Source organism: Nymphalis io, chromosome 12 (genome assembly GCF_905147045.1).
Source record: "Nymphalis io chromosome 12, ilAglIoxx1.1, whole genome shotgun sequence".
Lineage (NCBI taxonomy): Eukaryota > Metazoa > Arthropoda > Insecta > Lepidoptera > Nymphalidae > Nymphalis > Nymphalis io.
Window position 1 is genome coordinate 9,870,751 of NC_065899.1, and position 16,336 is coordinate 9,887,086.

A 16,336-nucleotide genomic window follows, 5' to 3' on the forward strand; every position below is an offset into this window, starting at 1 on the left:
AGCAATATAACACTTCAGAACATAATATGCCTTTAAAATAACATTGATGAGTTACAACATAAACAGACAGAAATAAACTTTGTCAAAGCCCCTTTTTATTGGTACTCATCACATATTCTACCGCTAAAAACGCAAAACTTAGTATAGTTTGTTAGTTTGGTAATGATTGCCAGTGTAACTACACGCATAAGGGACATATCTTAGTTCCCAAGGTTGGTGGCGCATTGTGAAGAATGATTAATATTTCTTACATCGCCATCTACATGACTATACAGTGATGCGCAGAGGTGGCTACTTTCCATCAATACACCCGTTTGTAGGTTCGCCTACCAATAACAAAAAAAAAAGAAATAAGCAGTGTAATTTACCTAAAAGGGTACAATCAGCTTGAATTTGAAGTCAGACGACAACAAACTAATATTTAATGACTCCCTTGACTGCTGACAGCAGTTTTTTATGAACACTTAAAAAAACAATAAATTATATTATAACGTAACTTGTGTTTCTCTTAATTTATACCGCATTAGTGATAAAATAGCCCTAATAATAAATATAATTATAAATTACAATTTGTAATTTTTACGCTAAAGGTGTATAATTTTTTCTCGCAACTATTTATTAAGTATTTAAAAAAGAAAATGTCAATTTCATTGTTATGGTTTTGTAGGTAATATTATAACTTGTAATATAAAATTATTATCAAAGCAATATCTCACTTTAAATTCTTCATCCGTAAATAAAGTAAATGTATTATTTTTACAGCCTAAATTTCAGGGTTGTAATACATTTGAAATAAACTCTGATATTTTCGAATCAGACTAATGAGTTATGCTCGCATTCATTATACTAATATTAATTTTGATTATTTATAGTTTTAATAAATAAATAACTTTTAACTATTAATTTACGGAAAATCTATACAAAAACGCGTTGGATGTGGTTTGACAAAAAATGAAACTTCAAATAAAGTTATGGAACCGATAAACGGCACATTTTCCAATAAATAAATAAATAAATAAATAAATAAATAAATAAATAAATAAATAAATAAATAAATAAATAAATAAATAAATTAGTCGATGAAGTTAACCCAAATTTAAGCGAAGAATATTTTAAGTTGCTTTGCACGGAAACGCTTTTTTAAAAGTTATACATATAGTTTACATGAACTCAAAAATCAGGTATAATACTACAAATAATTTAAGATGAACGTCTGATACACCAAAACGTTCCAGAACAAATGAACTTAAATTGTAATGAAAACCGTATCGAAATAAATAAAACGTACTTTTGAAAACAATGACTTCATATATAAACTATATCTTTATTCTATTTTATTTTATCTTTCACTACAGACACATGAAAAAAGCCGAGATGGCCTAGTGGTCAGAACACGTGAATCTTAACCGATGATCATGGGTTTAAACCCCGGCAAGCACCACTGAATTTTTATGTGCTTAATTTATGTTTATAATTCATCTCGTGCTTGACGGTGAAGGAAAACATCGTGAGGAAACCTGCATGTGTCTAAATTCATTGAAATTCTACCACATGTATATTCTACTAACCCGCATTGGAGCAGCGTGGTGGAATAAGCTCCAAACCCTCTCCTCAAAAGCGAGAGGAGCCCTTAGCCCAGCAGTGGGATATTAACAAACTGTTACTGTACTGTACTGTACAGACTATTATTAACTAAAAAAAAAAACAAAGTATCTACCACAAGAAAAAAGCGACAATCATTCGTGTATTTCAATTTAAAGACAGAAAATATTTTTTGTTCCGAGTTGTATATACATACATTATAAAGTGCAGATACGATATCGTAGACCGCATGTATATAAGAGGAAATTAATATTATTTTTGTATATAATATCTTCCCCCCTACTTTATAGTCTTTTTCTATCATTCTGTGAAATATAATATCGTTGATGAAAATTAAAAAGTTAATTTCTTTTTTATTGCTATGATATGTGAGTAGTTTTTTTAAAATAATAAAACATACTTATATTATTAAAAACTAATAGTTATATGCCTCTAAAACTTGGGACAAAAATTGTCGTTGTTAAGTTAAAATTTTATTAAAGTTTTTAACCTGACCACGTTTATCTAACGTCTAAATAATCTTCTTAATATAATATATTCACTCAGTACATTTTAACAAAAACCTAAAATTGATGAATGGCCAAATATAAAATATTGCAGGATTTTTAGTAATGAAACAAAAAATGTAGGTAGTTGCATATAATTTGTGTTACAAGTTTACATTTTGTCGTTATTCGTATTTTATTACATGTCAAGAATACATGTTCATTACAAAATATAAGTTATAAAGTAAAGGTAGGCAGTGAATAAAAAGGGCACCTAATGTCAAAAAAAATTTAGATTGATCGCGCGATCTCATTTTTATGCTTTAACTATCTACAGTAGTAGTAACTACAGTGCCGGTAGTATTGTATTAATTTTTTTTTCACATTACAAATAATAATAATATGGTTCTTTTCACTATAATATGAGAATTAATACATAAGGCCATCAATTTTTTTGTACGTAATCCTTCCGTCTCAACAGCGCCTCAGTAACAATTATATAATAATAATGTTCTCCAGCCCGATTTCAGCCACGGTTGGTTCAATTGGTCAATCTCAAGAGAGATTAGCCAATTGCGGACATATTAAAGTGCACAAATTCACTAAATTAAGATTTTTGAAAACAACCATTCCCGTTGTTCGTTTTTGTCTTTAAAATGCCTAGTATATTAGGGATATATTCATTTTATCCACCCAAATCATATAATATATTATTATCAATTTTCAATTATCATTTAAATTTTCGATCCAAAGCCTTTCTTGCTTTTGCAGAAAAATTAGGTTAAATTTAATGTATCTTCTGATGCTGGCAGTAGTGACATTACATCGATTGTAGAATCTTGTTCCATAAAATCCAGGTGTTAAATTTTTCCCGTAGTTTTTTAGACCTGGAAGAAGACCTGAAATATTATTCTTAATTATTATTAATCTGCAATTATATAATTTGTTTTTATATTACACGGAACATTTTAATGAATAGCAACATTTTTTTAATAAAGCCGATGTTGTTGAATTAGTAAAGATAAAATCCGTTTTTTCTTGATGTGTCTGTATAATGTATAATATTTGTAATGTAAAGTAGTTATAAAATGTCTAAAATATTAAATCTAAGCATTTTCATCAATCTGTTTCTTCTTTTTACTAATATTTTAAATACGAACTTTCGAATGATGGATGTTTGTTTTGGCACAGATATAAATTATAGCCTGGAATAGCACTCATACTAATTTTGTTTATGTATTTCACGATTAAATCATAATAACTTTCTCACGCTCTGCCATTACAGTAATCTTTAAGTTTTCTAAATTGCGCTATTAAGATTATTCGGAGCTGGAAGACTTTAAAACAGTTATTATCTTACGAGACAGAGAAAATGGGTTTTTTTTTGAAAAATATTACACACACACATATTGTGAAGGTAGATACGTAAAACACGGTACGATACCACGGTATTAGAATCACAGGTCAATGAAATGGCTCGACGATTGCTTTTTGAGCAGCGTTAAGTCTACGAACGATTCTGCGCCGAGTAAATAGTGGAGGGGGATTATTCTTTCTTATCGCACCAGGGTGTACAGGTAAGACATTTGTGCTGAATCGTCAGCTTGCCTAACTTCGGAAGGATCGCAAGCTTTGGCTGAGGTTTCCTCGAGCGTTGCTGCAACTGCTTCCTAAAAAGTGACCAGATTTCACATTCATCAACATTTACACGAAATCTCGGGCAACTTATAATAAATATATTATTATAAGTAAAATATTCCATCAACCTAAACAATATTAATAATCGTTCTATTATGTAATAATGAATTTTATGCATAAAATAATATAATTAGCCCCGCAGTTAACGTAGCGTTGACACATGTATGTATGTATCTATTTACTGTGTTGTATTGCGAGAATTTTTAATGTACAAAAAATGCTGTAATTAAAAATTATTAATTATTTTAGGTAAATTTATGATTTACAATGTTTATAAAATCTTTTGATGACGTACTTTGTACAAAAAATCTAACAATTGTAAGAAATCTATGTTCATGATCTTGAAAATATTAGATACTATAAAACATATTTGTTTAAAACATAGTTGGTAAACATATTTTGATGTTATATTATAATTGCTGCCTATCTTAAATCAGACCTTGTTTTTTTCCATATTCTCATGAAATTTTATGGTTTCGTAATTGAAAAACACATAACACACATTTTATTTTAACATAACGGTATAGAAAAAAAAAACCAAAACCCTAATTATTAATAGTATTCATAGATATTTTAAGCCGCATTCTTGCTAGCTGGATGTTGAACAACTGTTTTAAATATAATTTCTTTTTATATTTAATTTATTAAATTATTAAGTATTTTTATTATTCTACAATCTAGTATAATGTGATTCTATAAGTGTCAGCTAGTTGGGGCAAAACCTTTCCATTGTAATAACCTCTTGTAGTCGCCGTTAACACATAAGTTTTTTTAAAATTAACCTAAAAACCTTAGGAATCTATATAGGTTTAAAATATATAATAATACGGTCAAATAATACTTATAACTTACATAAGCTGCTTTTATGTTACCATGTTACAATTGCCTTGGTATCTTAAGTACGTTAGTGCTAGAAAGGCTTAAGATGCATAGAGAGATATTATGTATATACATATGCAGGCTATTGTTTTTCTTTATAATTTTTTATAAATAAATTAAGTAAACTAACTTTTAAAATATCAAAAGTTAGAATATAATATCCATAAAAGATATTCACATATCATATACGTAAATAGGTAGATACAATAATTAACCACAATAGTTGTAGTTGTTAACTTTAGTCCGAGAACATAAAATGCAAACAACTAAAAAATTAATAAATGACATAAAATACCTCAAATTATAAATATATTCGTAAATATTAATTTCATTTTACAATCAATGAATAATTTTTAAATCTTAGAAAAAAAATACACATATATGAATAATACATTTCAAAAATTACACTATTAATTAATTTATAAAATTTCATCTTTATGGTGTATAACTTAAGGTCTTTGAGAATAATAATTAAAAAAAAAGACTAATTGTATGAGCACAAGAAACTACGGTTGTTTTTTTTTTCGTTAATCGCCTCCCATTACCCCCCTCAAATTGTAATTGTAATTACTTATAAGTTACGCTTGTTTCGTATATTCAATAGAACAATTTAACAGTCGAAGGCAACGAACATACAATTATGTTGCTCTTAATAATGATAACATTGATGTGCTGTGGCGGTGAAGTTTTTTCAAGTAAGTATGAGGATTATTAATAATTTTTCACCTTATTTTAATTGTTTTTCTACATCGTTTTATAACGATTTTATTCATTTAAATTCGATTCGTTTCGATTCGTTGATTTATGTGGCATAAATTCTAAAGAAATTATTTATATATATATATATATTAAAAAGTATTAAGTTGTAATGTCCAGTGTAATTCCGGTAACGGCGTCCATTTTTCCATCCGGAGACCGGACTCAGGTTCAAGCGTAGGACCGGCGAATTATCTTATTTTCGAGTCTTTGCCAATATATAATGTGTACTTTCCGTATCGTTAGATTTGTTGTATCGGAATTTAGTTATTTTGAGTATTTTAATTTTAAGGTTTTTCTAATCTTAACCGTATTGTCCGTGTCTTTGGAATGTCGAAAGCGACAAGTATGCAATAAATATCAATAAAATAAAAAAGACCAATTAAGAGAATATAAAAATAATTTAAAAATATGAATTAATAATATATAAAATGCCATTAGAGATGTTATATGCTGTACCTATTTATTCCAGGCAGTATCTTTTCCCAATGCAAGAAGAACGACATACCTTGTATAGAGAACACAGTGAATACTGCATTGCCGATTTTATTTGATGGAATTCCAGAACTTGAGATTCCGAAATCTGATCCTCAATTCGTTGACGTTATTAACGCAAATTTATCAATTTTAACATATACGTTCTTCAACAGTACTCTCTACGGATATAAAAATTGTAAAATGTCAAATTTAAAGTAAGTACCCATGTTTAAGTTTTGCTTTAAATTTTAATCACAATTTAATATTATTATATTTCACCAACAATATTATTAAAATGTCATTGTTTATTAAAAAAATAATTTTTAATATGTTTATATATATATTGTTACAATTGAGTTATCATTTCACTTAATAATGTGTTTCTTAAATTTTTATTAGAATAAACGATGAACTAACAAAAGTAAACTGTGAAATGCTCTGCACGTCACTTATGATGAATGGTCAATATGAAATTAACGGACGGCTTATCACATTACCCATAGAAGGAAAAGGGGATTATGATTTTAATGCAGGTAAATTTTGTTTTTCAATATTCAAGCGAATATTACTTGGTGGTAGATATTTATGCAAGACTGTCTTGGTAAATACTCGCACCACTACCATATACCACGCACTCGTAACATTACATTCTACTACCAAATAACAATTTTTAGTAATTTTGCGTTCCGGCTTGAAGGGCGGTTGAGCAAGGAACATAGTCATCAAGTTTGGTTGCACATTGGCGTTTTTAGGGTTCGTTAATATTTCTCACATTGCCAATTTCTATGTGTGATGGTGACTTACCATCAGGTGGTCCATTATAGGAAACGTATTGACAATATTTCTGATTAAATGTTATAAGACCTGAGATGGTCCAGTGGCTGGAACGTTTTAAGAATTGTTTGTTCATAATTAATTTGTGCTTGGCGGTAAAGGAAATCATAGTGAGTAAATATTCTGGTTGCAAATGAAATTTTGTCACATATGTGTCCATAAACTACTTGGAACGTGATAAAAAGAATTCCAAACTTTTTTCTCAAAAGTAGAAATAATCTACCTACTAATCTTTTCCCTTTAGACTTTTTCCTCTATTATTCAAAAGGTTTTTTTTTTGTTTAGTAAATTATGAAGCTCTTTAAGTGTTATAAGTGTAAAAAATGGAAATAAGATCAACGTACGTAACATTTTGCATGTTATCATCGTAAAATTTTTATGATTATTATATACTACTAACAATAATAATTACAATATTATACATATTTTTAAACTTGATTACAGCTAGTTTCCATGTAGACCTTGGAGTTTCATTGAATAAAATAAAAGGAAGTGAAGGAAAGACCCATTTCTTCATTAAAAAAATTACGTTCAAAGCCAAACCGCTTAATCCAGTTAAGTTTAACTTTCAAAATTTGTTCAACGGCCAAAAGGATTTGGGTAAGTAAAGTAAAATACTTAAAAATTCTTCAGATTCATCGAAACGAAATAAAAATAATATACCTTATAACAGGAGCATAATGTCCCCTTGTACAAGTAATACAATTTTATAAATGTATAAAAAGGTTCTTTAAACACGTAATTAAATACATCTATACTAATATCAGAAATAAAGTAATTGTTTGTCTAACGCTTTCACGGTTAAAACACTGAACCGAACTTGATGAAATTTGGTATGGAGAAAGCTTCAACTCCAAAGCAGGACATAGACTATAATTTCCCGTTATTTTGTTTTATTCGTGGGCGAGGCTGAGAGCGAAATCAAGTAATATATTAATTATATTATTAATGATTGCTTGGACAAGTAAAGCACTGAGACATTTATATTTTATGTTTTTCGCATGACGTATATTATTTGGAAGTTTATTACTAATTGTATTTTTTGAAGGATGGCATTTATATCGCCACCACTTTTTTGCATTAAAGTGACTAACTAAATGGCCTATGTTTAGATGATGAAAGCCCCGCTAACCAGTGGATCTGAAATGATATGTCCCTTGTTGTAATTAATTATACTGTATCACTTTCGTGAGAACCGATCCACAATAATGTGATATCTATTTTTATTGGCTTGAAGGATAAATGAGCCAATCATGAGACGAAGTTATCCCCATAGATGGACCTGCGGAAATCACTACTATAAATAATATAGCATCTGTTCTTTGTTACAGCGGCGACCGTTAAGAAATTTGCTCGAGAGAACTGGCTAGAAATTACTATGCTAGTCCAAGATCCAATCTGGGAAGCTTCTTTAAACCAGCTTAAAAGCGTTATGAACAAATATCTAAAAACGTTTGCAATTGAAGACACTATTTTAAACTAAGCAAATGAATTTAAGTTCAAGCATTGTTACATAAGACATTTTTTAATCATTAAAGTAATTTAACAATATAAAAAAACGAACAGTTTATTATATCTATTTAAGAGTATGTTATAACGAATAAACAAATAATATACATTTCAAGTCTAAATAATATGAAATACAAAATAAAAAACACCAATATACACAAATTCCTATTATTTTTCGACCTGGGTAACATCCTAAGTAAAAAAGCTTATTAATTACAGTCCAAAATAAAATTAAAAAATGGTTTATTTTTTTAATTTTATTAAATGTACCAGGGCAATAAAAAAACCAGTGTGGGCAATGAAAAATATGCTAATTTCCGAAACTACTGAATTATTTTTTTTTGCGTTTTAATAGGTAGATCATTTTTGGCATTTCATCATGACAAGCGTATAATATTATATATTACAAACGAGGGTTACGCACGTCTATGAGTAAGCTTACTCGTTTCAAAAAGTCTCCTTACAAACAAGTTATAGAGGTTCTTTTAGAGATATTGAGCTTATTAATATAATGGTTGGGATATCCCATAAACGTAAGCTCATGGGAATGTGACTTATGGTGAAAATCTGTAGATTTGGTCCTGTGACGTGATCTCTTTCAAGCTAACAGAGATCCAATCTTAGGGATTGTCGAAAAGCAAGCGCACCATGCTGATAGTCATTCTAACGGAGGCAAGTGACGTCTGTCGAATACAAAAAAAGGTTTGGGCCAAACGACTTGTTATCGCTATAAATATCACACGGTCAATGCTTAGCTCATGACTGTGTAAAGTGAAAAGAGTAAGAAGGCAAGCAGTAAAAGAAAACCTTGGAACGAATATCATCATATTTTTATAGAAGAATAATAAATCAATTAAAAGAAAAAAATGACCTCTATGATTCTTTTATGAAAAAAATATATATGTACGAACTTCCACTTTATTCGATAATACACTTTGAAGGAGAAGTTTTGAAGAATAATGTAAGCGAACGTCATTGAATTAATTATTTCAAATAAAATTATTATTAAATAGGTACTACATAATTCTTATCGCGCTTCTCATCATAATGTGTATTATATATAAATTAAATGTGCTCAGTTTCTTCACAATAGAACCGCTTAAGAGCCAGTAGTAGACGAAACAAAAACATGTATCGTTCATTGTTATTAAATTTTGTTTTATTCGTGAGTGGAGCTTGGTCAAGTAAGTTAACGATAAATTTTATTATTTTAATAAGTTTATATGCCCTTTTTTGTCCATACAGAGTTCTCAAAGGTTTTTGATTCGCTTGGTTGATCATTTCGTAAAATTATGCATTAATAATTTTTAGTACAACAAAATTAACTCGATATATTAAAGTACAGATCGAATATTTCCAGCAGCCCTTTATTGATTACAATATAGAAACATACACTTTAACCTTAGTTTTTCTTTCTATCAGCTATAAAAATATAAAATATGCGTACAAGATCAAAATCAAGAATTTGTCCGTACCGGAAAACCCACCAAAAAACTAGCGGTAATGAACATGTGCTAATCAGTTTTATACAGGTTTTGAAATAGAACAAAAGAATAATGTTACGAATATAGATACTAAAATTAATTTAATTCTTCCGAAGCCTTCTCCCATATACTTTTATAAATGCACGGAGTCTACAATAGTAGAGTTAGTTTTAATGCCTATCTCTTTTAAATATATTAAACCAAACTGTATGTTTATCAAATAATTAAAATAAATCAAAGATTTCTTAGGTGTTAACACTAGAAAAGTATCGCACCACTCACAGAAACAAGACAAAACAAAACATTCTTGTATCAGACGAGTGTTTTTGTTTTGTAAAATGAATCCAATAAACCAATTAAGTGCGTAATTTAGTTTTTTATAAACAACTTTAAAAAGTGCCTCAACATCTTCATGCCAAGGTTTTTATAACTGTAAATTTCATGGGACCATTTAAAATCTTATTAATCATACATTAACACAAATACTTAATATACTTGGAGCGATGTCTTTTAAATTTTTAATATTTTAATGTAGCGACATTTCGTTTAAGCGAAAATGTTTTAATTCATTTTATGTTGGTCATTTCATAAGCAACAAATCGAGATAAGAACTTAGTTTCCTATTATTGATTCAAGTTATTTGCTAAATATTACAATAAAACACTTAACGATATATCTTTTTCATAACTAACATTGTAATAAGACGTCATTATTCCCTATTGTGTATAATCAAGTTATATGTCTTTCAGATAGTCTTATTTCAAAATGCAAAAAGAGCGATCTAGCTTGTATAGAATCATCTATAAATGAAGCACTACCGAAAATATTTGATGGAATCCCTGAACTAGGGGTTGAAAGTTCTGATCCTAACTTTATTAAGGTTATTGAAGAAGATATATCTATAATAAAATATAAGTTCACAAATAGTTCTATCACTGGATATAAAAACTGCAATATTACAAAATTAAAGTAAGTAGCCATGATTTAACATTTTATTTATTGCACAATTTAATGATTCTGAGTTTTATTTACTGCCTTGTTTATTTTTTATTTTAATCAAAATTATTTACTTTGAAAAATTAACTATATACTCAATGACAGAAGGAGTGAAGATAAACAAACCATAGATTTTTTTTATTGAATAGGTAGACGGACGAGCATATTGGACACCTGATGATAAGTGGTCACCAACGCCCATAGACATTGGCATTGTAAGAAATGTTAACCATCGCTTACCTTGCCAATGCGCCACCACCTTTGGGACCTAAGATTTTATGTCTCTTGTGCCTGTAATTATACTGGTTCACTCATCCTTTAAACCGGAAAACAACAATACCAAGTAATGCTGTTTTGCGGAAAAATATCTGATGAGTGGGTGGTACTTACCCGGGGGAGCTTGCACAAAGCCCTACCACCACTAACTACGCATATGCTTTATTATTTCCTACAAACAGATCTAGAAAGCAAATGCAATGCGTAGCAATATTAGTGCACAAATTCTCTGTTCAACTTAGAGTTGACTTTAAGCGAATGACTTGTAGCAATAATGCCTATATGTACAAAATTTGTGCAAATAACTTAATCGCTATTTTAGCATATATTTATTATTTTTATTAGATTCAACGATGATATGACAACATTGAGTTGCGATGTGAATTGCCCGCCACTTTTAATGAATGGTCAATACGAAGTTAAAGGGCAGCTTCTCGATTTGCAGATAGAGGGAAATGGAGATTTCGAATTTACGTCAGGTAATGGTTTTTGTATTTTAAAAATTCTGTAATGCTAATATAGTAGGGTCGCCTGCCTAGTGGCTATATGTAAGGCCACAGACTCAGAGGTCCTGGGTTCAATTCACAGGTTGGGCCACTAAAAAGTTATTGGGGCTTCTGTCAGAAAATTAGTAGCAGCGAGGTGCCTGGAAGTCGGAAGTGTGTCCCGTACCTAGGAAAGCACGTAAAGCCATTGGTCCTGCGCCTGAACTCTTTCCGATCGTGTCGGATTGTCGTCCCATCAGATTATGAGAGCTAGAGAATAAAGAGTGCACCTGTGTTTGCGCACACAATTGGGCACTATAATATGTCCTGCGCAGTTGGCTAATCTCTTTTGAGATCGGCCGCCGTCGATTGCCGGCCGAAATCGGCCTGGTGGACATTATTATTATTATAGTAGGGTTAACATTATTTTTGTTATTATATTTGTGTCCATCCGGATGGGTACCACACACTTACCAGCTGTTATATTATAACAGCTGAGGTATAACATTTTAAACCCTATGGTTAGCGATAGTGGTTTATACTTTTTACAGTACGAGTGTTATTATCTTTGCAAAAAATGATGCCACAATATTATACCAGGTAGCCCATTAGCGACTGCCCTTAGAAAATAAATAAAATTGTTTCGTTACTTCTTGCTAAGAGATCATTTATTATTAAGCAATTATTGTTAAGCAATGAAATCAATTTTAAATGAAGATGACTTGGATGATTAAGGTTTCACGTTGTTAATGATTATTTTTATTTTCAACTAACAAATTTAATTAAAACTATCTTTCGAATAAAAATCCTGGCTTTATTAAGTATAAAATCAATGTTGTTATAAAATAAATGTTATTATATATATTAGGTCCTACCATGTGAAGTTAGCGTTTTGTCGTACTGACCACTTTAATCTGAAATATCTCCTCTTTGGTTAAAAATTCCAAATTCAAATTTATAAATTCATCTAGTTGGTACATTTGAGTTTTGAAAACAGTCTTTCATTTGTTTTTTCCTCATTATTTTTTTCTTTGGCGTCGCTTATTGCCGCATAATGGAAAACATGAAATATGTGTACGGCGCTGGTGTAAAAGAAAGCACGGTACGTTTTTGGTTTCAACGTTTTCGTTCTGGAAATTTCGACCTTCAGAACCAACCCCGTAGATGGCCGGAGACCAAAGTGGAAAATAAAGAATTAAAGGCTATTGCGGAAGCGGGTCCATCACAAAGCACTTCAGAAATAGCTGCAGGCTTCGGGGTAAGTGATAAAACTGTATTAATCCACTGGAAGCAAATCGAGAAAGTAAAAAAAACTTGAACGATGGGTACCTCATGAATTGAGTGAATCGAACTTGCAAACACGCGTCGATTGCTGTTACTTTGCTCAACCGACACAATAATGAAGGGATTTTAAATCGAATCATTACTTGTGATGAAAAGTGGATACCCTACGATAATCGAAAGTGCTCGTCGCAATGGCTGAACCCTGGAGACCCAGCCAAATCCTGCCCTAAACGAAAATAGACTTAGAAAAAGTTACTTGTGAGTGTTTGGTGGACTAACGCCGGTTTCGTTCACTATAGCTTTCTAAAATCTGGCCAAATGAATACGGTAGATATCTATTGTCATCAACTGCAAACCATGAAGGAAGAACTAGCAGCTAATACCAACCGAGATTGATCAATCGCTCTAGGCCACTGCTGCTTCACGACAACGCAAGACCACACACTGAACAACAAACAACCTCTAAGTTAGATGAGTTACAATTGGAATATCTGCGACATCCACCGTACTGCCCTGACCTTGCTCCAACAGATTACCATTTTTTCCGGAATTCGGACAACTTCTAACAAGGAAAAAAATTCAACTCCGATGCGGCAGTCCAAACTGCCTTCAAAGAGTTTATTGATTCTCGCCCCCAATGTTTTTTTTAGTAAAGGGATCAATGAACTACCTATGAGATGGCAAAAGTGCATAGATAACAACGGTGCATACTTTGATTAATTAAATATATTTTACAAAAAAAAAATTGACTATATATTCCTCCCGTACAAAACGCCAATTTCATATGTAATTACCTTTCATATATATATAGAGTAGAAGGTTTGGAGCTTACTCCACCATGCAGGTTTCCTTACGATGTTTTCCTTCAGCGTCAAGCACGAAATGAATTATAATCACTGATTAAGCACATGAACATTCAATGGTGCTTGCCCGTGTTTGAACCCACGATTATCGGCTTTGATTCACCCGTTCCTACCACTGGGCCATCGCGGTCAATGACAATATATATGTTTAAATGAATTTCAGGCTATTATTTAATACATCTTAGCGCTACATTGGAAATAATAGAAGGCAGTGATGGGAAAAATCATTTAGTTGTTGAAGACCTTAAACTAAGACCAAACCCGCTCACTGAAATTAAATATAAGTTTCAAAACTTATTCAATGGAAAAAAAGAATTAGGTGAGTATACATTTCAAAACTGTATAAGCTTTTTAAGATTATTACATTGGGCGTATATATTTAATGTACAAGGCTTAGTATAACGCATCGGAATAAGCTACTGATCTACTCCCTAAAAGTAGTCTTTATCCAGCTGTATGGCTTTTACAAAGTAGTTTTAGATCTCTTTCCTGATAAAAGTAATTTGTTAATAATAATAATATATTTTATATATTTTAATTGTTAAAAACAACGTCTACAGTAATATATGTCGCGAATTCGAATTGCCATTTAAATGGCCGCCATTGTCGTCCAAAATGTTGATTTTTTTTAATCAGTCTGTGCACACGTCCAGCACTGGCGCTGTCCTGAGAACAAGAGACCAAGAGACCAAGTGTGTCACTCGACAAACAATCACACGCACTACTGACAGATACACCACCACATTTCCATACTTCCATCAGTCGGTTGCACAATAAAATAGGCACCATTATGTTTTCACAACTTGACGCCTGACAATCGACAACCTATAATACATCAATCACTTTGTGTGGTGTTGCTATGCTAATAAATAAGTGACGTCGTTATAGCCCCTTAAATTGATTATCTCTAACATATATTTAAAATATTAGCAATTCCCAGTGAGCTTTGTTATATATATTTTTTTTATATAGAATAGGAAGGCGGACGAGCACATGGGCCACCCGATGGCAAGTGGTCACCAACGCCCATAGACATTGGCTCTGTAAGAAATGTTAACCATCGCTTACACCACCAATGCGCCACCAACCTTGGGAACCAAGATGTTATGTCCCGTGTGCCCGCTATCACACTGGCTCACTCACCCTTCAAACCGGAACACAACAATACCAAGCACTGTTGTTTCAAGCAATTTACTGCTAAACAGTAAATCCTACGTAATATAAATTTAAAAGTGAGTTTGTTTGTTTGTTAGCTTTCACGTCTTACAACTCAATCTCAAAAATATAAAAATAATCAAAAAATAAAGTACAAAAAAGATTAAACCTAACAACTGCAGAAAGCAGTGGGATCACACACGCACGCAGGTGATGCCGCGGGCGAAAACTAGTTATCCTATAATTCTAATCTTAAATGTCATCGTATTTTTGTGATATTCAACACTGTTCTTCTGTTCGGTAGATGATCGTTATATATAATATATATAAAAAATAAATATATATAAAAATATATATAAAAAAATATTAATAAAAAAAAACAAAATTAATAAGAAAAGGACTTCCGAAATTCGCTTGCGTGTATATTCTATTATTTATCTTATTTTTGATCATATTTAACTACATCAGTGATATTAATAAATTATAAGTGAATTAGTTATAAGCAATCAAAATTTTATGCAAATTATTATTTTATATATATTAACTTTTATAATTTTGTTACAACATTCACTGGTTCTTTTTTTTTCCTTAATACCATAATTTGTTTATTGCAGCGGAAGTGATGCACGAGTATGCAAAAAAACACTGGCTGGAAATCGCCTTGCTACTCCAACATCCAATTTGGTCAACTTCATTTAATGAAGTCCTTGGGCATGTCAACAAATACCTACAACACGTCGCCATTGAGGATATATTGGTGGACTAAGTCAGTTGTTTTAGCTTATGTCCACTCAATGGAATTTGAATCATTAAAGTTTCGATTACATTTATTGTTTTACGAAATTACAGCCTACTAAAAATTATACGTAATTATATATATAATACACCGTAATAGCCTGTGAATGTCCCACTGCTGGGCTAAAGGCCTCCTCTCCCTTTTTGAGAAGAAGGTTTCGAGCTTATTCCACCACGCTGCTCCAGTACGGGTTGGTGGAATACAGATGTGGCAGAATTTCAGTGAAATTATACACATGCAGGTTTCCTCACAATGTTTTCCTTCACCGTAAAGCACGAGATGAATTATAATCACAAATTAAGCACATGAAAATTCAGTGGTGTTTGCCCGGATTTGAGCCCACGACCATCGGATAAGATTTACGCGTTCTTACCACTGGGCCATCTCGGCTTATATATTATACACGCACTGCATATATTTTCACGCTTTTATTTAAATATCTCGTAATATTTCTAAAATTAATTCAGCCGCACTAATGACAATATTAATTATTATCACTAAAACGATATATTAAAATAGAGGCTAGTTTATAACACTGCAGATCCTGATTTCTAATCGCAAAACAATTGTAAAACAAAAAATCTTTCTCAGATTCGACATGTAAATTTTACTTAAATAATTGAGCGCCAAGAGAATAAAATTTAATCTCTATAATAGAGTGCGTAGATGATCGAGATTATATTTAGTATTCATTTATATGTATACAGAATAAATAATAATTTAATTGTATTAAATAAAAATATTTCTATAAAGTCTT

At 31.0% G+C, this 16,336-nt stretch overlaps 2 protein-coding genes across 2 annotated transcripts; both read left to right on the plus strand.

Moving 5' to 3' along the window:
• Positions 1-5,304: 5,304 nt before the first annotated feature.
• LOC126772520 (circadian clock-controlled protein daywake-like) lies at positions 5,305-8,226 on the plus strand. Its single transcript, XM_050492919.1, has 5 exons — positions 5,305-5,359; positions 5,893-6,112; positions 6,297-6,430; positions 7,176-7,331; positions 8,063-8,226. The coding sequence occupies exons 1-5, from the start codon at positions 5,305-5,307 to the stop codon at positions 8,212-8,214; spliced, it is 717 nt and encodes a 238-aa protein (XP_050348876.1). The 3' UTR covers positions 8,215-8,226.
• Positions 8,227-10,062: 1,836 nt separating this feature from the next.
• On the plus strand, positions 10,063-15,676 carry LOC126772579 (uncharacterized). Its single transcript, XM_050492982.1, has 5 exons — positions 10,063-10,084; positions 10,474-10,693; positions 11,342-11,475; positions 13,792-13,947; positions 15,398-15,676. The coding sequence occupies exons 1-5, from the start codon at positions 10,063-10,065 to the stop codon at positions 15,547-15,549; spliced, it is 684 nt and encodes a 227-aa protein (XP_050348939.1). The 3' UTR covers positions 15,550-15,676.
• Positions 15,677-16,336: the final 660 nt, after the last annotated feature.

Coding starts and splice junctions, on each gene's coding strand:
- LOC126772520 (XM_050492919.1), top strand. CDS start 5,305: ATGTTGCTCTTAATAATGATAACATTGATGTGCTGTGGCGGTGAAGTT. Junction 6,113..6,296: donor TGTAAAATGTCAAATTTAAA/GTAAGTACCCAT, acceptor AATTTTTATTAG/AATAAACGATGAACTAACAA. Junction 6,431..7,175: donor GGATTATGATTTTAATGCAG/GTAAATTTTGTT, acceptor ACTTGATTACAG/CTAGTTTCCATGTAGACCTT.
- LOC126772579 (XM_050492982.1), top strand. CDS start 10,063: ATGAATCCAATAAACCAATTAA. Junction 10,085..10,473: donor GAATCCAATAAACCAATTAA/GTGCGTAATTTA, acceptor TATGTCTTTCAG/ATAGTCTTATTTCAAAATGC. Junction 13,948..15,397: donor CAATGGAAAAAAAGAATTAG/GTGAGTATACAT, acceptor TGTTTATTGCAG/CGGAAGTGATGCACGAGTAT.